We start from the raw sequence: 27,159 nt of genomic DNA, 5'->3' as shown, positions 1-27,159 counted from the left end.
TACAGTAAAATGGCAATGGGTCAGTGTGGTGGATGTATAGAGGTGAAAATGCCAGCCTGAAAATAAAGACCTGGGTCTCTACTCCAGTCCAATATTTACTACTTGTACAACCTTGAGTCACTCTCTGAATCAATATAACCTTATAAAATCGGAATGATTTCCCCACTTCTTTGAAAGGCTGCTATGAGAGTCAAAATCAAGTATGACAGCATTCTCTAACCTGAAAAGCACTACTCTACCAATAGGTTTTCAATGATCCAATTTGAGGCTCATTATTTGAGGTGATAGATAGGACTAAATTTTACATTTTAAAGATAAATCTGTGTTTTTCCATTTACTTTCACCAAAGAGGCTGATGCCTCAAGATCCACAAAGAGTTTACATCTTCCCCTAACATATAAAAGAAGCCAAGAGGAATTTACATGTACACAAACAGTGAAGAAAATGTACCACAATTCAAGGCTCACTTGGGTTTAATACACTAAATATCTAATTACCTTTTCCAAAACCTTTTCAAGCTCTACTAAAATAATCTGGAAACCATCTATTTCCACCATTCTCTACTTGGAAGTTACTCACATGGTAGATAACTCAGAAACTTATCCATTACTTATACTTACTTGCTTAGAGAATCTGTTCGTCCTTTAAAGAAACAACTCAAGTTCTCTTATCCCTTAAAATATTGATTCCTTATATTTTCTACTCTTATCATCCCTTCCCCATGCAAGCTGCAACTGCCCCTCTCAGCCTGTCTTTCTAACCCATTCTTGGTAGGAAACACAGTTATCAAGAAAAGAGAGTGAAGTTCTACATGGCCTAGATAATTATCTGCATGGCTTGCCCAAGACATCACATCAGTATTTTCCTTCACAAAGTAGCTAAGTTTTCCAAATAAAAGTTCCCAAACTTTCTCAATTCACAGACTTCTTAACATCTTAGTAATTTTTTTCCAAAGCACTCCTCAGCTCAAGAAAATAACACTTCCACTTATTAAGTAGTTAGATCCAAACAACTTAGTATCTATTTATGTCCTAAGAACTCAGCACCTGTTGGATACTACACTATTTCTCAAACCTTGGAATCCAATTGGAAACCACCATTCCCATTTCCTGTCCCTCATCTATTTTCACACAGTACTTGCTGAATCACACAGCAAGGCCTGAAGCTCTGCTTTGCAAAACTAACTTCATCAGGAGGAATGTGACCATCTAATGTTGAAACTCTGAACTACTTTAGCTAGGACTTACAGCAGTACCCTACAGAGTTCACGATCTCTCTCAAAAATTTAAAATATCCCACATTGTCCCACGAGTATGCTGTGACAACCCCGTGCTCTTCAGTGCACAATTTGGGAATCACAACCTTCTAAGTTTCCAGTCCAGTAGAACAATCCCTACATAAACTAGCCCACAGAGCTGTTACATACATCTAATAGGTTCATAAATTTAAATTCTAAAATAAATATACATAAATCTTTCTAAATTAGGATGTCAGAGAACTTACCTAAATCAAAATCATACATACAGTAGGTCATCAAAATGTCATGAAGCAAAATCAACCCTGGATTATCTTGGCCTTCATAAAACTTGTTTGTTCGATCTGTTCTGTTAACATCTTTTTCTGAGGAGGAAAATCATCACATATTTGAAAACCTTTCAAAAAACAGATTCTTATAAAGCTTACCTCTTACAAGAACAAAATTCTTCTTGGTACTAATTTCACTCTCTTGCCAATCTTTCACTTAATGAAAAAAAAATCATCAAATTCTATTTCAGATATGCAATAAAGTTACATTTTGGAATACTTTTTCAAAAATCAGTCCACTTCCTCATGGGTATACTTTCAAATATTTCTCAATTCTTATCTAAACATAGAAATTTTTTAATAGTAGAAAACACTTTTAATTAATTAAAAGCAATACCAAGTAATAATTCACATTAGTTAGCAATAAAACTGCCAGTCATGAATGCATATGATAGGCCATATTATCTGAAAATGGTAATAAAAAAAGCTCTTAGGCAATCAAGTGTAATCAAAGAGATGTGTTTCATTCATATCTGCTTCATTCATTATCAACTTCTTTGTCATGTTCCATAATCATCCTTCAGGACGAATGACTTCCTTATTCTCATATATACATTATTCAATTTATATATTAGTATAAACAATATGTATTAATTTTGAAAAAATGAAAACCCACATTTTGCTGGAAATGATTTCATGACACTGAAAACAGATTTGGAAGCTTTACCATGAGCATACCCCAAACTGTACTGACAATTCAATTCCCAAACACTGATACTAGCAAATGCAGCTAATTGTGAAAGGCTTTACTAACGGTCTTCCCCAAACGAATCCCTCAGTAAATTAAAAAATAATTTACAGAAATTCAAAATGATTAATTTATTCTATAACCAATTCTGTTTAAAAGTTATAACTGACCTCTCCCCACTGCACTCCACCCCTTTAAACTGAATAAATTGAAAACACTGTCCATACAGATACTCCCGCTTTTCAGAAGTTTGCATTAGACCACTGCACTTTTTTTTTTTTTTCCCAACGTTTATTTATTTTTGGGACAGAGAGAGACAGAGCATGAACGGGGGAGGGGCAGAGAGAGAGAGGGAGACACAGAATCGGAAACAGGCTCCAGGCTCTGAGCCATCAGCCCAGAGCCTGACGCGGGGCTCGAACTCACGGACCGCGAGATCGCGACCTGGCTGAAGTCGGACGCTTAACTGACTGCGCCACCCAGGCGCCCCTACACCACTTCACTTTTACAAAAGACCTACGTTAGTACCCATTTTCACTAACCAAAAGAAATCCGAAGAGGATTTTCACTTTTCCAAAAAACGTCCAGAAGCAAAAATAACATTCAGCAAGCTGCTAGAGGCAGCATGCACCCTGGGCAGCCAGATGGGTCCCGCCAAGCTCTTTTCCCGGGACTTACCCTCAACCATCCATAGCTTTGAACTGTGTCTGTGAGCATCTGTGCTTTATCGTAATTTATTTTGTGTATCTATTTTTTTTTTAATTTTTTTTTTCAGCGTTTATTTATTTTGGGGACAGAGAGAGACAGAGCATGAACGGGGGAGGGGCAGAGAGAGAGGGAGACACAGAATCGGAAACAGGCTCCAGGCTCTGAGCCATCAGCCCAGAGCCCGACGCGGGGCTCGAACTCACGGACCGTGAGATCGTGACCTGGCTGAAGTCGGACGCTCAACTGACTGCGCCACCCAGGCGCCCCTATTTTGCGTATCTATTAGCAAGATGTGCCCTAAGGTATCAAAAAAGTCTAAAAGAGGTTATTTTTGGGGTGTGGGAATCCTTAAGAAATCTTTCATATAAGCTAATAGTAATTGTTTCTTTGCTTTACGCCATTTAGGCTTATGAAAGGTCTCATAGGAACGCTCTACTTTCAGATAGCTGGGTAAACCTGTACTTGTGAAGAGATGGGGAGGTATTTTACAACCAAGTAGAATCTAACAAATAGAAGATGACATGAGTTTATATTCTGTAAGGGCATTTTTTAAAAATATTAGAATATTATAGCTTTCTATTAAAATATACTACTTTAGATTTAATAAAACCAAGTACATATCTATAGAATTGTGGAACCGTTTATCAAACAAATAAGGAAAAGCAATACCAAAGAAAGCATAATAAATGTAAAATTTCATTTAAGAACATCAAATGGTTCAGTCTCAAACAGGTACATAAGTTTATTTTTTTATTAACTCAAGCACAATTTATACAGTCATAACAATAATATAGAATATATCTGCCTTAATAGGGGTTTTAAATGTGGTAAAAAATTATTTATACCCTCATGAAGTGTATTTCTTTCCTCTTGTATATTTAGAAGTGACATACCAGGCAGAAAACAAAAAGGGATCAAAAGTGATATATAAAAGTATTTTATAAGGGAAGTATTTCTAGAAACTAATTTTCTAGAAAGAAAATTAGTAAGTTAAAAAAAAAAACCCTCGTTAAAACCAACTCTCCATTTAACTTATTATGGCTAAAAAAGACAAGCAAAACACAACCACCCCAACAGATCCCACTTTACATTTGCCATCAGTAACCTCACGTGGGCCCCTAATTCTGCCTGGCACTCATGCTCTATTTCCTTCATCCATTCCCTGTCCCCATTCATAGAACTACTTTACATCTTCTCTATCTTTAAGCTTCCAACATGGTATATTCTCCGAACTCTAGCTCTTAGATGAACACCTTGCTTCTTATTTCTGAGAAAATAGAAGTTATCCAAGGAGAACTTCCATAGGATTCTACTATTTTAACCACATAACTGCATTTGTATTCACACAGTCCCCTTCTCTCCTATCACTCACTCTAAATGAGCTTCCAAGATCGTGGCTAAGTCCAACCCCTCCTCTTGTGCGTGAAATCCATACTCTACTGGCTACCCAAGGACACTGCTCTAGTAATTCTTGTCTCCCTCTCCAGTTTCATGAGTTTTTCTTAGTTTTCAACCATACTATTGTTTCTCTCTTCATAAAAACCTTACTTAACCACACTTTTCCCTCGAATGGCATCCCATTCTGTCTCCATCTGTTTAGAGCAAAACTTCTTGAAAGAGCTGTATATATTGTCTCCAAATCCACTCCTCCCGTTTCCTCCTGAACTCACTCCAATCAGGTTGTCACTTCACCAAAACCTCTCTAATCAAAATCTCCAGTGATCTCAATACCTTGTGCAATGCTCAACCCAAGCCTTCATCTCACTTGACATCCTAGTTACTCCTTATTGAAATACTTTTTTCATTTGACTTCTGGTCAAAACTCTCAGGTTTTCCCTCTTTTTTCTCTGGCTCTTTTCTCAGTCTATTTTGCTGATTTCTCCTAATTGTTCCTGTTTATAAGTTAAAGTACTACCTCAGAAGGGTGCCTAGGTGGCTCAGTCTCTTAAGCATCTGACTTTGGCTCAGGTCATGATCTCACAGCTCTTGAGTTCGAGCCCTGAGTCAGGCTCTGTGCTGACAGCTCAGAGACTGGAGCCTGCTTTGGATTCTGTCTCCCTTCCCCTTCCAGCTCGTGCTCTATCTCAAAAGTAAATTAAAAAAAATTTTTTTTTAAATTTTTTTTTTCAACGTTTATTTATTTTTGGGAGAGAGAGAGACAGAGCATGAACGGGGGAGGGGCAGAGAGAGAGGGAGACACAGAATCAGAAACAGGCTCCAGGCTCTGAGCCATCAGCCCAGAGCCCGACGCGGGGCTCGAACTCACGAACTGCGAGATCGTGACCTGGCTGAAGTCGGATGCTTAACCGACTGCGCCACCCAGGCGCCCCTAAAAAAATTTTTTTAATTAAAAAAAAAAATAACGTACTACCTCAGAGCTCAGTTCTTGGATCCCTCCTTTTCTAAATACACCACTCCTTTGGCAATGTCATCTAGTCCTCCACCATCTATATGCTGATGACCTCTACATTTTTATCTCCAGCCCCCTTCTCTCCCCTGAATTCTAGCCCTATACATATACTTCCAACTCTATATATTAATATATCAACATCCAATACGCAGTTTCACACTTAACATGTCCAATAAGTTCCCAATATTTCCTTTCAAACTTGCTTCTCTCACAGTTTTCCGTGTCTTAATTAAAAACCTACAATTCCATTCCTCTGGTTACTCACTTTAAAAACTTTGGAGTCATTCTTGAGTCTTTGCTCCCCTTGTCTGACACAGATACATACGTGTGTGTGTGCATGTCTGTGTCAAACTTTCAAAATACATATAGAAACCAACGCTGAGATCTCCCATCCATTCATTCCATGCCACCCCTCCCATTCACTTCACTCTAGAGAGCTACATGGGTCTCCTCTTTGCTCTTCTTCAAACGTGTGGAGGTCCTGAAGGACAAACAAGTCTAGACCATGCTGTTCCCCTCTGCCCAGATGCCCTTTGTCCAGATAGCTGCATGGCATACACTCTCTGCTTCTTCAAGTCTCTATTCAAATCTCACTCAACTGCTAGTGCTCTGTATCAACCATCATCTCTTGCCTAAATTACAGCAATAGCCTCACATGATCTATTTCCACCCCTGCCCCCCTACAGCTATTCTCCAAACAGTAGCCAAAGTGATTTGTTTAAAGGTCGTATCACTCCTGCTAAACATCCTCCAGTGCTTCCCATCACATTCAGAGAAAAAGCTTATGTCTTTACGAAGAACTATAAGGCTCTACGTGATCTGTACCTATTCCTTCATTGTTTCCTCTCTGAACTTCTTACTTTCTATACTCTACCCCAGCTCATTCTAACCACACTTACCTCCCTGCTATACTTCAAACATGCAGAGAACCTGGGGTGAAAACTAGTCTTAATATACGTTGTTCCTTTCTACTTGGACTGCCCTTCACCGAGATATCAGCATAGCTCACTCTTCCCCTTTTTCAAGCTTCTACTCAAATACCACTTTTTCAATAAAAGCCTTTTCAGGTCACCCACGTTAAAATTGCAACATGACCGATAAACTTCCTAACATCTTGCCTGTCTGATTTTTCTACTTAGCACTTATCACTAACATACCACATGTTACTTATCTTGTTTACTGTCTGTTCTTCCCCACAAGGATAACAGCTCCTTGAGGGTAAGTCTTTTGTCTGTTTTGTTCACTCATGAATACCCAATGCCTAGGGGAGGGCCTGGTACATAAAGGCACTAAATAAATATTTATTGAATGAATGAATGAATGTATGAATGTTTAAAATAAAATGTGATTTTAAAAAAGATCCCTAGTGATTCTAACATGCAGCCAAAGTTAGAAACCAGTGCTGTCAAGACCAGGATTCCTGGGCCTTCTTATCTGCCTTCCCCCCACCCCACCCCCCAATGATATCATCCATTCCCAAGGATGTTTATACTGATAATACCCAAATTTATATCTCCTACCCAGACTGTTGCAGATTACTCAACTAGCCCCTTGACATTCCATTTGTATATCTCACTGTAAGGTATATAAGTAATATGTAATTCCATTTCACCATCCCCCATTCTCTTCATCACCATAAGTAGCACCACCAACTGGCCAATTTCTTTAGTCAAGAAATGTAGTCCCATCCTAAATTCTCTTCTTCTTCATACCCCGCATTTAATACATCACAAAGTCTTATCGATTGCATCACCAAAATATAAGTTGAATCCACTTATTTATCTACATTTCCACTACTACCATCTCTTAGAGTTCTCTACTAACTGGTCTCCCTGTTCCTACCTGTACCTTGATTCAATCCATTTTTCCATACAGCAGAAATACTGATTTTAAAATACAAGTAAAATGGTCTTATTCAAAATGCTCCAATAGTTTCTTTTCATACTTAAAATCCAATACGTTGGCACTAACCACAAGATCTACAGCTTACCTGTGTATTTTTTAATAAAATGAATTTATACCAAAGAAAACAACAACAACAACAACAAAAAAGCTTTTGGCAACCTTTCCCCAAAAAATACTTTTGAGAAAAAGTACTATGGAAAAAGAATCCTTTAAAACCAACTTATTATATATACTTCTACTGGTAGAAAGTATGGTACAGTTGAAAAGTAACTGAATTAAGAATCAGATCTGAGTATGAATGAGTCTGGGCTATGGAACTAACTAGACAGATGACTAAAGACAATTTACTAACATTTTCTGGGCTTCAATTCTGTTATCTGCTAAACTAAAAATGAAAAAACTGGATGAAAGTATGGCTCAATTCTTTTGATTTGAAATGTTTACATTTTTCCTCCAAACTCCTTGAAGTGAGAATAAGACACAAGAAAGATTGAGAATTATCAGAGCCATTATCACTGCTCCCTGACTAAAAAAAAAAAGGAAGATGACATAGCATGTGGAAAGAAAAGGCTTAATTAAGGGGTGCCTGGCTGGCTCAGTTGGGGGTAGCACACAACTCTCAATCTCGAGGTTGTGAGTTTGAGACCCACGCTGGGTAAAGAGATTACTTATTTATATTAATAAAGACATGCATACACACACACTTAAAAAAAAAGAAAAGAAAGTTACTTAATCTGTAAGATCCCTTCCAGTTCAAATATTTTATGTTCAAGCAGGAAAAAACAGTCCATTACCATTTTTTCCTACTGAAAGTGAAAACAGCAGGGGACTTCAGTTGGGAACTTCAGATAATTCCATGCCTCAAGATCCCCAACCTTCTGAGTTAACTGGAGGAAGGACACAGTTTATTCCAGTATAATTTATTTTTTGGAAAAATAAATTCTTTTACAGCCAAAAGTACTGGGGTACCCAGCTGGCTTAGTCGGAGGAGCATGCAACTCTTGTCCTCAGGGTTGTGAGTTCAATCCCCATGTTGGGTAGAGATGACTTACTTGAACAAATGAAAACCTTATAATCCAAAGTACTATTACCAAAAGATCTCATCATTTGTCTTTATGTCTTTACAAAAGCTACCAAATTGTTTATGTTGGGCTTTCTAACTATAATTTGTAGAGATTTTCTTCTTCCATGGGAAGGTGATGTTGAACATGGTGGTAAAAACATTCCCCATCTTTATTTATGAAGCTATAAATAAATCCAAAAGCAATATAAGAATTTAAAAAGTAAATTCCACTACTATCCAAAGCTATCCTAAAATTATGTAGAGGCTAGCTAACAAGATAGTTAAGAGCATTGAAACTGGGTTCTGCTCTTATTAAATCATGTGATCTTGGACAAGTCAATTATACTTTCAATGGTTCAGTTTTCTGTAAAATGGAGATTATCAACTTAAAACTTCAAGACATGTACAGAAGTAACTATGTATTCTTTCAATAACTTACACCAACCTGGCCTTTATCATAAGAGCTAGATGACGCAGTACTTACTCTCTGGAAATAAGTCTAATTCCTTTGATGCAAAATTCTGTCAAGCATCTCTTTTTTATGAAATAGTTATTCCTAGATGAATTCTTATTCAATTCTCAAACATTGTAACAAACATTTACTATCTGAAGTCATGTATTAAAAAAATGAATTATATGCATATTTAGAGATGGTCTGGAGGGACACAAACCAATGTCTATCAACTATAGTTATCTCTGCATGACAGAAACAAAACCAATCTTTATTTTCTTCTTTTTGCTTATCTGTAGTTCCTAATTTTTCTATAATAGACACAACTGTTTTTTGTAATAAGGGAGACAATTTAATAAAATTAATTCAATAAGCAAATAAAGTTAAACACTTTTTAAATTCACATTTGAGAACTGAAAATGAAATATATCAGTACTTATACTGACTGAATTCATATCTTATTAGAAAAGGAACAACTGGGGCGCCTGGGTGGCGCAGTCGGTTAAGCGTCCGACTTCAAGCCAGGTCACGATCTCGCGGTCCGGGAGTTCGAGCCCCGCGTCGGGCTCTGGGCTGATGGCTCAGAGCCTGGAGCCTGTTTCCGATTCTGTGTCTCCCTCTCTCTCTGCCCCTCCCCCGTTCATGCTCTGTCTCTCTCTGTCCCAAAAATAAATAAAAATTGAAAAAAAAATTTAAAAGGAAAAAAAAAAAAAAAAAGAAAAGGAACAACCAAGAACATCAAATAAATATTCTAATGTACTCTCCAATTCTGATATCTCTTTTGAGCCCTACTCTGTAGCATATATTTCACTTCTTAAATCCTATCAAGACTTCAATGTAAACCGCTCTCATGCATTTTTAAAATTAGGAAAAAATTACCAATAAGACTTCTATAATCTCTTAACCTCGAATTTCTCTTCTCTTGTTCCTCACTGACAGATTTCCACTGTAGTTTCATCCTGAAGTATTCATCACTACAGAAGACAATTTATACCAAAAAAAGCTATTAGAATACTATATTTTTAAAAATTCTAATTGGGTTTTTGTATAAACAATATATCAAAGCATTTATGATGCTAGTCAGATGTGAGGTTATAAATGATAGTAAAATGTTTAAAGTTATGATACATGAGTGAAAACAAAGGAAAAATAACCTTATATTTACCATAAACTTTACTTAAACTACTAGAATATTTACGTATGATTTTAAGAAAGCATTTACCTTAATCCTTAATATGATACCTAAAATTATTCTAGTTATTAAATATTTTAACCACTAAAGTTTCTGAATAATTACAAATACAAATCTATAAATTATTTTTTTAATCTGACCTAAGAGTTCCATTTTTCAATCAGTTTTTGCACAAACTTGTTAATGTGAAATATCTTAGGAGGACTGCAAAGGTGTTGAAAGAGAAAGGATGGCCTGAAAATTTAAATACGCACATAAAGATTCAGAGTGAGCTTTAAATCAAAGGTTAAACTGATGAACTGGGAATATGAAGGGTACCTGGAAAGTTCACCTCTGTTTCTTTTCAAGACTGAGAAATTACTTAGAGAAACACTCTTCCAAAAAAATGAAAGATTAGTTTATGTTACAAGAGCACGAGGGAAATAAAGGTAATTAACCTAAATGGCAAATACACTTCTTATGGGCCATTTTTATAATTTCATAATAAATTGTAAAAATTAATCAAGATGAATGATGTATTTAAAAATCCATATCTTATTTTTCATTTATGCAAAATGCTTTTATAAGGGAAGTGGAATTTTTTTTTTTTGCCATCTTTCTACATATTCACCAACACAACTGCAATGTTTGAAATGACTAGTTTGAAATAACTACAGGGCTCATAATTTTTCGATTAAAAAGATGAAAATAAAATTATTTTCCCATACCTTCATCTATTTCAAATAGTCATCTAGAAGCACTATACGAATTTGTACGAGTGAATTATTTTAATTTCTTTGATGACAAAAGACCTTACTTACGTTTTTTGTTTTTGTAATTGAGTTCTTTCCTCCTTGGTACTGTCCCAAGGAAAATAGCCCAGAAGAAATTTCCATGCCTGCTTTCTCAACGCATGACTAAGTCCCTAAAGAAAACATGCATATTAAACGCATTCGTAAAAAGTATGCAATACTTCTAAGTTCACAAAACTTGCATATAAATATACAGTAAGACTAATATTTAAAAGATAGTTTTATATATAAAAATAGCTCAACTCAATGAATACTACACCTTGTTCCTGACCTCCAGATTCAGACGATGTTAAGTAGCTGCCAGAAAGCTTCAACAATGCAGAGTATACAGTAGATTATATAGAAGTCAGAGGGACTGATTAGTCTTTCTAAGCCCTATCTTACTAGATAAGGAAACTACCACTGGGGTACATATATGCCTCCTTCACATAACCCACAGAACTTCCAGTAAAGCAGACTATCTTTCCCTAGACTTAATGGTATCTTCCCCCACTCAACCTTCAGGGACATCAAAGGGACCTCACTCTGTCCTACAGGGATTATAAGACATCATTTATCAAAAAGGAATTCATTCCCTGACTCCCCAAACAACTCCCATAAAGAAAGAAAACTTAAAACTTATCAGCAGTTTCAAATATCATCCCTATTAAGGTATTTACCCCTCTAAATATCATCTGCTTCATATTATCGACATTTAAAATTCTTCCTTCAGAATCAATGTTCTTAGTCCACTCTTCCAGGGATACTGGCTCTCTCCTTTGAACAACAGGTCGTTCTCCCAAATCAATCTAAATTAAGAAAATAAGGAATGAGGAGTACACTTTTTTAACCAGTGAAATAAAGGTATATAAAAATTAAAATAAATACCATTTATTACTGACATGATTTCTAACATTTCTAATATCTTCCTTTATTTTCCAATGTTCAACTTATGAACTATAACAGCATTCCATACATTTTCCTTCCCACTAAACATATAAATAACAGGGTTATAAATTCAGAGATAGGAGTACATTTGCAATTTTGAGTTTCAATTATGTAAGTATAAAACATTCAACATGTAAATTCCTTAAGAGACCCTTCAAATAAATGGTATGCTATATTATTTAAAAAGACAGTACTATTCCACTAATCACATTCTAAAATTAGCTTTTCTTCCAAACTAAAATTTGTAGCTCTCAGAAGTGATTCATGATCCATTAGCTCAACTTGGTATTTTCTACAGTTTTTTTATTCAATTAACAGATGTTGGTAATTTTAAAGTGCCATCTGCAAGATAAGCCTTTTAAGTATTACAATTTAGATATTTATAGCATTCTAACTATGTACAGCCTAAACTTGTAGTGAATTCAAAAGTCTTGTTGAGCATTTATAAAGATCTGCCATAATTCCGGGCTAAAGATCCATCTTACTTAAAAAAGAAAAGATTGATATGAGAATAAAAGCCTCAGAGTAGTGTCCTGACTAGCTGCCTCTGGCACCTACTGAGAAAAACATATAAACTAGGAACAGAACTAGGAACAATATGCAAGGCACACTATTCTCTCACTGCTACACACTCAATGAAGCAAACAACCTGTTCATTATTATCAAAAAGTGATAAAAGAAAGATCCAACTTAATTAACAAAGTGTAAGCAGTAACTGATGAAGAACAACCCAAGAATTTGGTAGCAGAACAAGTACTAGTTGTTAGAATATGTAAGTTAGCAAAAAAGTTGTAAGAAAGAATTATGAGAAAGAGGCAGATATAACCAAAATTGAGTTTCTATTTCTAGCACATCCAGTGCATGTTTCAAAAGGATTTCTCTTGCTAGAATATAGAGCTATGTTCATATAAATCTCCACTCACCCTTGTGATGACTTCAAATCCTGGTTCTTCTTGTTGATTTATCTTTAAACCTGGAATAGCATCACTAAGAAAATCTGCCATTTCTGACGGTGGTCGTTGATGTGTAGAGGGATCACTGCCTCTCAAACTATCAAAAATGTAGTTTGTGACTTTGGAAAATCCTACCATAGTTGCTGTATAAGGGTCCTTTTTAATTTTCTATGTAGTAAGAAGAAAAACATTAGCATTATTAATTCAAATCGAGAATGAAAATACCTTCTGATGGGCAAAAGGGCAATGTTTTTTAAAGGGGGGAAATCAGAACTAAAACAGCATTCTAAGATTATCTTGAATTTTTTTTTTTTCTGGAAAGAAAAATTTGTATTTTCTGAGGCAATTTTTCATTTGGTTAAAATAGTATATAAACAGCAAGTTAATGCTACTGATTGAATTCCAGAAAAACAAATGATTTGCAGACTTATTTGATCTGCATACATCACAAATATATGCAGCGCTTACTTTCCACTGATGCATGGCCCACAACAGCTTTCTTCTGTCTAGCAGTCCTGCCTTCACAAAAAAAATATTTCTTGAAGTGTGCAGAACCAAACTAGTCTAACAGAAAATATTGAATAGCTAAGTTTCAAAGCTCATAATATTTAAATATTAACTGACATTTTAATCTAATTACAGTCAAACCTTACTTTGCGAGCATAAGTCATTCTGGAAACATGCTTGTAATCCAAAGCACTCGTGTATCACAAAGCAAATTTCAAGAACCAGTGGCTCAGTTGTGATGTGACATTGGGTGTCATGTACTACTCCTACTGCAAGACATCACTCGTTTATCAAGTTAAAATCTATTAAAAACGCTTGCTCATTTTGCAAAACACGTTACTCGCAATCTAAGGTTTTACTGTATAAGGTTAATAAAATCATGCCAGTGAGTGTAATCTGTTCTGGACAGTGCTGCCCTGGAAAAGAGCTAAAGGTTTTTCTATTGCTAGGATTACTTCTAAATCCCAAACTGCCTGCTTATTCATATTTAGTAAAATTAGTTACTTTTTAAAGGTCTAACTTTTAAATGATTATTTTCACATAAGAAAAACTTTTTTCACTTTTTACTTTAATTGGTGTCTAGCTGTCTTGTCCTCCTTCCTCAAAAGTTCTCTCTTTATCTTGTTATCTTCATTCAGAACCAAGAAGAGACACAGTAAGCACTGTGACACAGTGAGCACTCAAACACTTTTTGAATAAGTGAATAAACAAAGATTTCATTAGTTTACATAAAAATCTGAGTGAAAAACAAATTAACTTTATTTCTGCCTGTGCTAAGTGAATTATTTTTAGTCAAATGTAAGAATATACTCAAATACTTTAAGGGGGATTAGATTATCATGACCCTAAATGAACCTACTTAAATGGAAAATAAAAATTCAGGTGCGCCTGGCTGGCTCAGTCGGTTGAGCAGCCGACTTCAGCTCAGGTCATGATCTCACGGCTCGTGAGTTTGAGCCCCACGTCGGGCCCTGCGCTGACAGCTCAGATCCTGGAGCCCACTTCGGATTCTGTGTCTCCCTCTCTCTCTGCCCCTCCCCTGCTCGTGCTCTGTCTCTCTCTCAAAAGTAAATAAAAATAAATAAATGAAAAAAAAAATTCAAACCATATTGTTAAGTTTATCATTAATGAATTCAAAGTGGCTTACCCAGTAACCTTTCACCTGATTCAAACAGTGAAAGCTGTAACAATAAAAATCTAATGTCCAATTTCAGAATTACAACAAAGGGGAAAACTGTTTTAATGGTAACTAAGAACCAAAGAAGCTTCTGACTCTTAAAAATAAATGCATATTATTTCTAAAAAATTATGGAGAATAAAGTCACTGGGGTGGCTCAGGTGGTTAAGTGTCTGACTCCTGATGACAGCTCAGGTTATAATCTCACGGTTCGTGAGATCAGGCCCCACACTGGGCTCTATGCTGAGAGTGCACAGCTTGCTTGAGATTCTCTCTCTCTCCCTCTCTCCCTGTCCCTCCCCTACTTGTGCTTACCCACTCTCTCTCAAAATAAATAAAAACTTTTTAAAAACTTACGAAGAATAGTTTCATAAAGTTTACACGTAGAGAGGCACTTGCCCATTCCACATAATCTCTGAGAAAGTAAGAGGTGGGAGGATATAAAATAATGCAATCAGATTAATAGATTAATACAAAATAGATTAAGAAACATACTTGTATTAAACCATAGGCAGGTTCATCAAGAAGATTTTCAAATGACTGTGAAAGACTCTTATTCTGACAATTCACAAGAAGTGTTCTTTTATCCTGTGGAGATCTGTAATAAAAGAAGGGATCTGTAGAAAACACTAGCACAGTCGATCAATTACTACCTGAATAATTATTAATGCCTAGTTACTTTTACCCCAAAACTCAAATGTCCACTTCTAGAACTGTTTCCCATTAACACAATATTGGCAACTATTTAGGAACTATCTTAAATGAGCTCCAAAACTACGTGAAACAGGAAATACTAAATTAACAAATACAAAAGGACTAAAGCATATTTTTATTCTAGGTAAAGCCAAGAGGACTAAGTTGTAATGAACTCAAATTTTTGTTTATAATTATAATAGAAAAGCCTAACAAATATATCTGCCTTTGTTATCATAAAAATTTTTTAATGTTAAAACACACTTTAGGATTCATCAGTATATTTAATATGTACAATACAGGAAAATGTCCTATTTGGAAAGGGTTTCCAACTTCATTCCAGAGATTGGTAATACTACATTATAAGGTATTTAAAAACACAAGATAAAATAATTATTTGTTAAGGATCATTAATTATGCTAACATAATTATAAACACATACAAAATTATTAACAAAGTTATAAGGTACGGTTCAGGTACAGTATGTCTAGTTCTGGCTTAAGCTCTAGAAGCAAGTTTTTCTTCACATTTCTTAATAACTACAGAATAAATCTTTTCCAAATAGACATCTAATTTCAGGTAATCAGATGAATTATCCAGTCTTTTTTCTATTCAGTAAGTTTTATACTTTAGTAAGTTAGCTATAATAAATCCACAACTTTTCTGTGTTTAAAATAAAACTTAAATGTGTTATGTTACTGCTATCTACTTCTAGTTTATTATAAATGTTTGAGATAAGAACTTTAATAACAGTTATCTCTTCCCAATTCTAACATAAAAGGATGCAACAGCAATGCTAGAGGGGATATGAACTCCAAATCAGGATCTTATTCTTACACATTCAGAAACAACAGTTGTCTTCAGAGACAACAGTAGCTTAATAAGCTCCTTGGCTTTTTAAGGAGCTGAGGTTGAGTCATTTGAGGCAGAAAAAAATAACTTTTAAAATGCTCAATTTTCATTAAGTGTTATGTTTCTGAACACTTATTGGGATTATGCTTAATATGAAGACCTATATGTTCTCACAAGGCATTTTTTAATGGTAAGTCTTTTAAATGTAGCACCAGAAAAAGAAAAGTAACTAACAGAGCAATATACTTTGTCCTGGCACAATGCTACTAGCACTATGGTCATTATTTTTTTCTAACAATAAATTAAGTCAAATTATTTCTTTAAAATCCAAATAAAAAAATTATCACGAAAGTCAAAACATGACTAGACACGTATAAAGGGAACAGATATGTAACCTGTACCTATCTGGCCTCAGAGAATTATACTATTGCTCCAGATTTAACACTGTAATCAAGAAATTAGTGATGGAAAGAAGAAATGACTGCCTAACCAATACACAACCACTTTTAAAAAGAAAGGATTTCACTTTTTATACCCAATGCTCTGTGATGAGGGGCTGGGAAAAGTTCTGAGAGAAAAGACATAAAAAATTTAAGATTTGGTTGCCCTTAGCTAAAGAAATCAACAGAAACATTTTTTAAAAGTACATTGGTCAAAGGACAAGTTGTATACTGCTAGGCAATTGCAGAACTCATCAAAAGGAGAGCTGGCATTCCAGAATAATGTTACACTTCCACCTGCCAGGTTAACACACTGATTTAATTTGGAAAGATCAAATATTATGGATTTGTATGTATGTATTCTGGAAATATAATGGATTCTGGAAAGTTGACATCTTATGACAACATTATTCAAGACTTTCAAACTCACTGCAGCAGCAAGACAAAACTTTTAATGATGTTAACATCAGCAATTCTATTAGAGCCTACTAAAGCGCTTAAAGAAAACCATAGTCTAATATCACAAGTATAGAAGTAGATCTACTGTAAATTCAGAAGTATTTTTCAGGCTTTGGAATGAGCCTCTCCCAAGGGCCTCAGAATACATTCTGAAATGGTAACAGACGAAGAATGCTTTGTGTGCTGAGATGTGGTGGTAACTATTTTCCATTGCTACTGAGAATGGACCAATATGGAAAGATTAAGAAAGAAATAAAAATATCATTGCAAAGGCTATCAGTCAAAAAAGTTAATAAAAATAAAAAGGTGCAGAATATTTACAACAAAACTATATATATGATATTCTATTTTACACATATGTCTCAAAGGGAATAAATGAAGGTCTATAACCTAATCTTATAAATGGTATTATATGATGATACAACCAATTTGGCTTTTTAGGGATTATCTTACTGTGTGGATATTATATATTAATGTAAAAATGTCCCAATATACAAATTAATTTTACTGGAACCTCTGTGTTACAACCTTCATTCATATCCTAGCAACCAACTTGGTTCCAGAAAGGTAACATAAATGTACTTGTGATTCATTCTTTACTTGAGTATCATGTTTTAAATGGTAATAAATCAAAGATCACTAACAAACATCAGTGAATGGAGCAATGAATGTTTTTCGCCAGAGATAAGAAAACCATCTGAGAAATAACAAGTCTAAAGAAGCTGGCCTATTTTGCACTGACTGATCTGAGACTGAAAGAAGGACTGTGCATAGCTGGCCCAGCCTTGTTCTCACTCTTAACAAGGCGGCACATCCCCACTGCATTCACAACTTCTGTTCATCTGTATGGTAAGGCCCTTAATTCATTAGGGGGAAGTATTAAGAAGATAAGATGGCCACAAACGCAAGCCACATTATTCAACTTACGTTAAACAGAGAAAAAGAGAATATAGTCTGCTTCTCTCTGTTGGTTTTGAATTGAGAAGAAGACAAGAAGAGTGACCCTGGCAGAGCCTGCCTGACATGTCACTGAGGTTGCAGAACTACTATTCTTCCTTCTGGCCTCTACAACAATCTCTGACCATAGGAACATGATTCTGGAAACATTATTTTGCTTAAGACAACAGCTCTCGGGACAGGAAATGAGACAGCCATGGCCAACATGTAGTAGAGTAAGAACCTCAGAATATTTGGGAATTTTCATTTCTTTGGAGTTCAACTTAATGGAGAATTCCACTTATTTAGATCATAACTAATAAAGAACAAGTATCATTAATATGTCCCTAAGAATCTAATAGAGATGACTTATACAGATACGGAATTTTTTTATATTAGTGACAGTTTATTTGGAGTATCTGTGTTCTACCACTTGGACTCAACATATAATCTCTGGTGAACTCTCTATGGCACAATATAATTGGGTATAATTTACGATAGGAAAGAGAATAGGAAGTGTTTATTTTTTAACTTAGGGTATAGAGGGGCCTTGAAGATAAAATATTTGATGTACTATTCTTACACATTTCAGACCATTCAGGGGGCAAAGAGTAAATTAGCCCCCAGTGTCACAGAAGGATACAGAGTGGAGAAGTGGCTAGTATTAGGGGTATAGTTTTTGACAGACTCACTTTAAGCTATCTCTTCCCCCCAGAACAGCCATATCCCTGGTTGACTATAAATTTAATAAAGCCCAAAAGTGGGGGGGGGAGGGGGGCGGGGAGAGAAAGTATAGGGAGGGCAGTCTCCTCTGGTAGGTTTTTCTCTTTGACCAGGTCACTAAAGGTTGCAATTAATCATTGATGCTCACATCACATCCCCTTTTATCCTCTCCTTAATTTCATTCCCTCTCAAAGCTTCAATTACTACTGACACACAAAAAACTTACAAATTATCCTATTATATGCTCTCACAGTGTTACATATCTCTTATTTGGAGCACTTATTATAGCTGAAATGTTACATTTGTTTGTATAAGTAATGTTTGTTTTTCCCACAACAGTACAAACTTCATGAAGGCAGGGGCCATATCTTTTTTGATTATTGCTCTTTCCAGCAGTTAGCACAGTACTTCCAGGACATAAGTGCTCCTCAAAACTCAATGAATGAAATACACACACACAAACACGCACGCACTCACAGAGGAACACCATTCCCATGGCTTCGTGTTTTCAAGTGGAAATATGCACATCTATTAAATGAACTCTCCTTCACTAGGACATACTTGATTACTGAGATCAGAAAAGAGTAAGGTGCATGCTTGACATAAATAACCCCTGTGAATTATTATGATGCTTACCTAAGCCTCACCAATAATGATATTTTTACCATCATGTCTGATTCCTGTATTTACTCCTGTTTCCTTTTCTGTATTAGTAAAGAAGTTTCATTTACAACTCTCATCAAAATAGCACTTGAATGTGGTACAACACACATTCAAGTACCCATACTCTTATAAGCACTTACGTGATTGTTCAGTCTCTTTTGAACCTATCCAGGATAGAAAACTGTCTAACCCCTGAGCTACAACCTGTTACCTTCTAATTGCTCTTTGAACCCATGCAAAACAAATCTGCAATATATTTCTTATAACAACCCTTTCAAAATTATTTGTAGAATTGGTAAGTACTGTGTCATTTATTCATTCAACTGAGATTTACTGTGCAAGTATTATGTGCCAGCACTGTGGCTAGGAACCTAGAGGAGAAAATGTAAACAAAACAGATGCAAGCCCTGCCTTTGTAGGCATACATTCTAGAGTAGAACATTTAAAAAAGTAAACAGATAAAATTATTCAATTAAGAGCTATGAAGGAAGCAAACAAGGGAATGAGACAATGAAATAGAATGGGGGTGGGAACCTACATTACACGGGAGAGGAGACATCCAGGAAAGCTGCTGTGAGGAAGTGACACTACACTGAGACCTTAGGGATCAGAAAGGTAGAAGAATATGCCAAGCAAAAGAGAGAACACACATATAGGATTCTAACACTGTCTGTCCACAGTCTGGGGCATTTCAGCAACTGAAAGAAAATCATATGGCTACAATATAAAAGAGAATGGCATTAAGATGAGGCTTAAGAGGTAAACAGAACCTGGGTAGCTCAGTCAATAGAGCATCCAGCTCTTGATTTCGGCTTGGGTCATGATCTCAGCGTTGTGGGATCATATGCACTGAGCATGAAGCCTAAGATTCTCTCTCTCTCCTGCTCACACACTCTATCAAAAATTTTAAAAACAGAAAGAGATAAAGTTAATAAGGCAAGGCAGGATCTCACTGACCATTTTAAGAGGTTTCGATTGTATTTAATGTTGCACCCAAACTCCTTTTGTTCAAGTTAAATCCCTACATCCTTCTAATGTTTTCCACGATACCACTTTGATCCCTCTCATTACATTAGTCATCTTTTCCATATAGTATAGATAGTCTAACACATTTAAAATGCAATATTTAGGGGTGCCTGGGTGGCTCAGTTACGCATCTGACTCTTGGTTTTGACTCAGGTCATGATCCCAGGGTTGTGGAATCAAGCCCCTCATCAGGCTCTGCACTAGACATGGTGCCTACTTGGAATTCTCTCTCTCTCTCTCTCTCTCTCTCTCTCTCTCTCTCTCTCTCTCTCTCTCCCCCCCCCCCCCACTGCCCTTCCTCTGCATTCGCAAGTATGTGCACACACCCTCTAAGTAGAAAAAGAGAGAGACAGACAGACAGATAAAATGCTTAAAACCAATCCTAGTTCTCCAAAGACCATTAAAGAGCAGAAAGGAACTACCACTTCATCCTAATACTATGCTTTAAGCAATGGTCTCAGATTGAATCAACTTCATAGTGACAGTTACATCACAACACTGATTGATACAGAGCCTGCTATGGTACTAAAACCCCCTAACACCTGCTATTCAACAGCCAAACCTTTGCCCTCCTGAAATCTACTTATTAATAAGTCCCTGGGTAGTAACCTATTCATAGCTTCTTTCTTCAAGATCTAAGACCCACATATTGCCAACCAGGCTGGACTTTCTTATGGATATTAGTCTGAGCAATATGCTTAGTGCCAGTCAGAGATGGGTCAACATGGTAGGGGGAAGAATTTCATATCACAAAACACAGCCAAACAATGAGAAAGAATGAAATTCTGCCATCTGCAGCAACGTGGATGGAACTGGGGGGTATTCTGCCAAGTGAAATAAGTCAGTCAAAGAAAGACAGGTATCATATGTTTTCACTCATGTGGAACTTGACAAACCTCACCGACGACCATGGGGGAAGGGAAAAAAAATAGTTACAAACTGAGAGCACTGAGCAGGGCACTTGTTGGGATGAGCACCGGGTGTTATATGTAAGCGATGAACCACGGGAATCTATCCCCAAAACCAAAAGCACACTGAACACATTGTATGTGAGCCAACTCGACAATGTATTAGAAAGAGAAAGAAAGAAAGAAAGAAAGAAAGAAAGAAAGAAAGAAAGAAAGAAAGAAAGAAAGAAAGAACAGCCAAAATCTCCCAACTTCTGGATCACTCCTGGATTTAGATAATCTAAAATTAGGCATCATGTTACTCTATTATAAAGTGACAACATTATAACAAGGTTAACCATCATCCCTACAGTTCCCCAAACTAAAAAGCTCAACTTCTCCCTTCTTCTTACCTCCACATACCCACTCAATCACAAAATCAAACTCTAAATATTTTTCTCCAATACTTCTATCTTTCCTGTCACTCTCCTCATTCATGCCACTATAATCTCATCTAGATGCCTGGAACAACTGGCTAAAACGATTTTAGTAGGTCCTTCATGCTCTAGCCTTTACTCAGCTCTCTGGCCTGATCTTTACATTTGGTACCTTCTGTTCCCCTACTATGTTGCCCTGTGATACCAACTACTCTGTTCTCTACTTACATCATGTTTTATACATTTCCTTCCATCTAAAACCTCTCTCCTCCAATTATCTCCTCTTCATGCTAACATTCACTTGTCAGGTCTCAACACACACTACTTACTTCCTCCAGAAAGCCTTCCCTGACCCCTACCCAACTAGGCTGAATGAGGGACCCTTCCTCCCTTCCTGGGAGCCCCAAAGTACCTTGTACTGTATCTTAGTTCTTGCGATGTATTGCCATTTACTGGTTGGCATCCTTCACAAGACCATATGCTCTCAGGTATCTAGGAAAAGCCTATTGTGTTCACTACTATCTATCAAGCAATTAGCACAGTCCTCAGAAATTTAATAGATAACCAAAATATATTTGTTAGGAGTGAAGGCAAGAAAGAGTATGTGTGTACAAATGCACATGGGTGAATAAATAGAAGACAAAAAGATTTTTGGAAAGTGAGAAAGCCCTGTCTTCCACACTTATAATAATTTTATAAAGGCCGTAGGTTTGCCAGATCTAATTTGCAACATTACAAATAAAATTCTATCTTAAACAGATAACATGTAATAAAATATAAATTAAATAAATATGTAATCCATAAATTACTGATGCATCATTTAAATGTGTATAAAAAATACTGGACCACTCTTCTTTAGAACAGTAATAAGGTGATACATTGCAGATCCAAAGTACTAAAATGGCAAAATTTTATTCAATCATTCATCCAAAGGAGTCAATATCCCAGAAAGAACAAAGCTGCTTGAGCCCTCATCTACACACAGGTCCCTGATGCCCAATGACAAGTAAAAATTGTTTGCCTTGGGACCAATATAACAATCCAGTTTCAATAAGTAGAAAATAATTTGATACTTACTCACACAATACCACATATTTTTCAAGAGAGTCAATCAGTAGTTTGCTATCTCCTTGATGAAAGTGCAGAGCAGGGAGAACGACGTCATCCTTTAGACAGAATACCAAATACGACCAGCCCATACCCTCTTTGTTTTGCTTGATTGATTTCAGGTCTGTCAAACTGAACAGGAATGACCATTTGCTTTTCCCATTTCTATGACTTGGAGCATCTTAAAAACAAGAAAGTGGGGCAAAATATTTTTGTTCACCTTTTTAAAAGGTACTGACAGCGCTCTTCATGACTGCCTAACAGATACCTGCTGAACCTAGGGAATGACTATAGCATTCATATTACAGGCTTCTACCTGTATTAGAAATGGCAACATACATTTTCTTAAAAGAATAGTTTCTTAAATAATTATCTTACTTGCATACAGAGTGAAAAAAATGTTATCCCTATTTAAAATATAAGCTTTGCCCAAAAATGACTATGGCTTTGGAAGCAGGCAGGCTGGATTCAAACCGCAGCTTTACCAACTTACTAACTGAATGATCTGGGGCAAATAACTGATTCTCTCTGAGCCTTAGTTTTCATCTGTAAAATGGAGATAATTATACTTACCTCCCAATGTTATTCTAAGAATTAAAAGAGATAATACTTGTCAACTAACTAGTGTGGTGCCAATTATATAGCAAACACTCAATAAATGTTCATCTTTTCCACTGCCCCCCCCCTCAAATACAAATGGCATGATGCTCTTGGAGTCATTAAAAACAAAACAAAAAAATCTTTACTTCCTCACTTTCTTTGGCAATTACTTTTACTAGACTATATTGAGTGAAGGTAAAGGTAAGTACACTGGTACAAAAAAATAACATTGGAGAAATATACAGACAGACATTTTATTTGCAAAACCCCAAAGAGCAGTGGAGAATTGAGGACGAAAATGTAAGTAAGCTGTGAGTGCTTCAAAGAGAATGAACACAGTGCCCGCTTCGGCAGCACATACACTAAAACTAGAACAGCACAGAGATTAGCACGGCCCCTACGCAAGCGTGACACGCAAACTCGTGAAGCATCTGACATTTACAAAAGAGAGAATGAACATATTCAATCATCTTACTACATCAACCATCTACTAAATTAAGACATCAGTTCAACCCAAACTATAGTAACGTAAAATAAAGCATTTTCTGAGTTTGTGGGCTATTTACAGAAGCTTAAAATCCTAGGTTTGTGAACAGTATAATAACAAGCAGCTTAATAAATACCTAAATAAAAATTTAAAGAACAAAAGGGTAAAATGTTTCCTACTATTACTTATAATTCTTATCCAAAAATGCCATTTTGACCTGTTTTAACTCCAACATAAGCATGTCATGTCTCTGAAATTTTAAGAAACCATTTCTCGAATGTTATTTCCTAAGAAGTGCTGCACTGTCCTGTTATGCAAGGTCTTAATTAACTCGATCCCACACTACCAACTGCACAAACATAAAATTACATAGAAGATATGTGCTTATAGAACTTGATCAAAGGGTAGATCAGTGTTGACCTGCACATATGTCACCTTCCCATATAGTCAGAACACCATAGCTCCATCACCTCCAACAAGATCTCCTAAATTGACACAAAGAAATCTACTGCTCACAGAACCTCTACCTACAAGGATTACAGGCACCATCACTTTTTCATGGACACTTAAACAAGTATCATTTGAAAGGAAGTCCAGAAAGGCTGAGTAACTTAACTATGCAGTGACCTGCCTAGGTTCCATACCAGTTTAGATAGTGAACACATATCCAAGGCTGGTACTGGATTAAGTACCATGTGCCCATTTGACTACTGTACATCCTATTTCACTGGAATTTATACCACAGAGCTCGTAACATCACTACAAGCTAATATCAAAGTGAGAACAATTCTAATTTCCAATGTCTTCCTAAATCATTTACATGTGACTGTGTCTGGACTACCTAGAAAGGATACATACTACTAGGTATTTGCAAAGACCAAAAATATTTTCAAAGCAATGAAAAACTAGATAGACAATTTTTTTAATTAAATTCTTAAATTACACAAAAAGAATTAATCTAAATTAATGCCAGAAAACCATATATGTTAATACATGCAAGCTATATGAATTATCAGGAGTTTGTACATATTCAAAAGTAAAAATTTTACACAGATTTTCCCACATTAATGGAAAAAATACATCACATATGAAATACGAAATATTCATGTATAGAAATTGCCTCACACATTTCCTCACTTGAAGCTCTAATAAACAGTGAAAAAAACATTACAATTCAATTCTAGAAGTCCTTTTACTTGAACATAGTAAGATTCATGAGAACAAGAACTTTATTTTATTCACAATTATATTCCTAATATCTAGAGGAGTGACTAGCACATAGCAGGTACTCTAAGATGCATTGAACAAATGAATAACCTGGTACCAAGTCAACATAAAAGAAACATCAAGTTAGTCTACCACCAATAGCTAAACAAAAATAGAAATGGTTACAAAGGAAAACTAATAAATCCAAGAGTTAACTCAAAATTTCCTTCCTTCTCTTAAAGAAAGGTAAATAAAACTAATTAGTTCTGATGAACAATGTAACCAAATACATATAAAACATATCTCCAGCACAATGACATGGGAAAACTGACCACAACAGCAGAAGAGTAAAACTAAAACAGTTAAATAAGTCCCTATATGTCTTGAATGGAATCAACACCAAGAACACGACATTTTATTTGGATAGGTGTACAGAACATGATGGCAGTCTGTTGTTGTGGGAAGATACATTTTCAAAACATTTGTTCTGATATACAAAAACAAAGACTGAGCAATAGAAACTCTTAAAAATTGTAAAGAAAGTTAAGTCTCTGACAGTCAATTTTTAAAATGTTTTGTTCCAGGGACACCTGGGTGGCTCAGTCAGTTGAGTGTCCGACTTTGGTGCAGGTCATGATCTCACGGTTTGTGAGTTCGAGCCCCGCTCTGGGTTCCGTGCTGACAGCTCAGAGCCTGGATGGAGCCTGCTTCGGATTCTGTGTCCCCCTGTCTCTCTGCCCCTCCCCAGCTCACACTCTGTCTCTCTCTCAAAAATAAAATAAACATTAAAAAAAATTTAATGTTTAAATGTTTTGTTCCAAATTCCCTTGTCACACAAAGAAGTAAAAAATATAACATGAAAATTATAATAAAATATTTACTAGAAAAATGATTCAAAAGTATAAAAATGTTTCATAATGGCATAAATTTGAATTTTGAAACATCAAGCTTAGAAAATGTCTCCTTTTGAAAGAAGTTTTGATGAAATATAATTGGATGAAATAATCTAGAAGAGGAAGGGATGGGATGGGACAGAATGCACTGCACTTCATAACTCCTGGCAGACAGGTACATGTGTATGCATACTGCGTTATACTAGGTTCAATATTATTGCTTACTGCTATACACAATCGTAATAGTTTTCAAATACTGGGAAAAAAGAAAATATCTCCTTAACTTTTAATAATTGCTAAATAAAGTCTCCTTACTTTATAAGTCACAGTGCATGGCCAAGCCATATGAGCAGTGTTTTGCTAAACTACATAGCTACACACAGGTTCTCAATTCTGCACGTTAAAATCAACAGGACAACATTTGAAAAACAGATGCCTAGGGTCCAGCAGGATGAAATACAGGCATCAGTATTTTTCTAAAAAGCCTAAACTCCCTAGGTGATTTCAGTGTGTAGCCAAAGTTGAAAACTACTAACCTAAAAAGATGTTTATTATCAGCATTTCACATACATGCAATGTTTCTTTCATTTATGAAAACTCACTCCTTTGTTCATTCCCATAGCCTGTCATTTTCAAAGATTCAACAATATTAGATACTATTAGGTACAACCAACAAAACAAACAGAAAAAGATCAATTCACATAAATTAATTCTTAAGACCTAATCTAAAGCAGTTAAAAATCACTTCACATGCCAAATACGCTAAAGTCCTATGGTCTTAATATTTAGTATTGTTCTGGTAAAAATCTTCCCTTTCAGTAGAAAGAGAATACCAAAAAGAAGAGAAAAAAAAAAAAAAAAAAAGCAAAACACCAGCACTGAGCTGACTATAATTTACCAAAGGCTTACCAATTACTATTAACTTCTTCATTACCACTGTTTCTAAGAAATGATATAGTACAAAGGATAACTACTGTATATGAGAATGATTCCCCAGGCCACAGATGAAAATCAATTTCACTTAATAACAAGGCTATATAAATGTAGTGTATGTATTCCAGCCAATTTTGGCCAGCTTTTCTGAATTTGGCAAATGTGGATAAATCCTAAATTCACACCAAAATCATTAAGAGATAAAATTAAGCTATAAAACACAAACTAATCACTATGAAAAAACCACTTTAACTCTGTACATGTATTTACTACTTTTAAAAGAATCACAAATAGGCTGGCTACCTCACAGATGGGCTACCTAAATCTTATTTGGGGTAGTATATGTGTTCTGCCAGGCTGTTAGCTTGGGTCTTTTTTGTTATCTACATGTAGATAATCATCACATAGCAGCATAAATTTAAATATATACATGTAATATATAAAGGAGAATAGTCACTGAA

At 35.7% G+C, this 27,159-nt stretch overlaps 1 protein-coding gene and 1 non-coding gene across 4 annotated transcripts in view; one reads left to right on the top strand and one right to left on the bottom strand.

Annotated features, from left to right (window-relative positions):
• The window catches only part of TBC1D15 (TBC1 domain family member 15), a 76,420-nt gene that overhangs the window by 15,892 nt on the left and 33,369 nt on the right, over positions 1–27,159 (bottom strand). For 2 of the 3 annotated variants that reach the window (XM_043565044.1, XM_043565046.1), the window contains exons 5-12: positions 22,550–22,760; positions 14,852–14,954; positions 13,141–13,191; positions 12,643–12,840; positions 11,452–11,580; positions 10,802–10,905; positions 9,689–9,783; positions 1,504–1,620 (exon numbers count right to left, since the gene is read on the bottom strand). In XM_043565044.1, coding sequence (XP_043420979.1) covers positions 1,504–1,620; positions 9,689–9,783; positions 10,802–10,905; positions 11,452–11,580; positions 12,643–12,840; positions 13,141–13,191; positions 14,852–14,954; positions 22,550–22,760 — 1,008 coding nt within the window. The remainder of the gene's footprint in view (positions 1–1,503; positions 1,621–9,688; positions 9,784–10,801; positions 10,906–11,451; positions 11,581–12,642; positions 12,841–13,140; positions 13,192–14,851; positions 14,955–22,549; positions 22,761–27,159) is intronic. The other variant, XM_043565045.1, reaches the window with a different exon arrangement.
• Positions 23,518–23,621, top strand: LOC122474141. Its single transcript, XR_006294828.1, has one exon. It is a non-coding gene; the product is annotated as a U6 spliceosomal RNA (small nuclear RNA).

Source organism: Prionailurus bengalensis, chromosome B4 (assembly GCF_016509475.1).
Source record: "Prionailurus bengalensis isolate Pbe53 chromosome B4, Fcat_Pben_1.1_paternal_pri, whole genome shotgun sequence".
In the NCBI taxonomy this organism is placed as follows: Eukaryota; Metazoa; Chordata; class Mammalia; order Carnivora; family Felidae; genus Prionailurus; species Prionailurus bengalensis.
The sequence above is the reverse complement of the archived record's forward strand: the minus strand, read 5'-3'. Positions and strand labels throughout refer to the sequence as shown.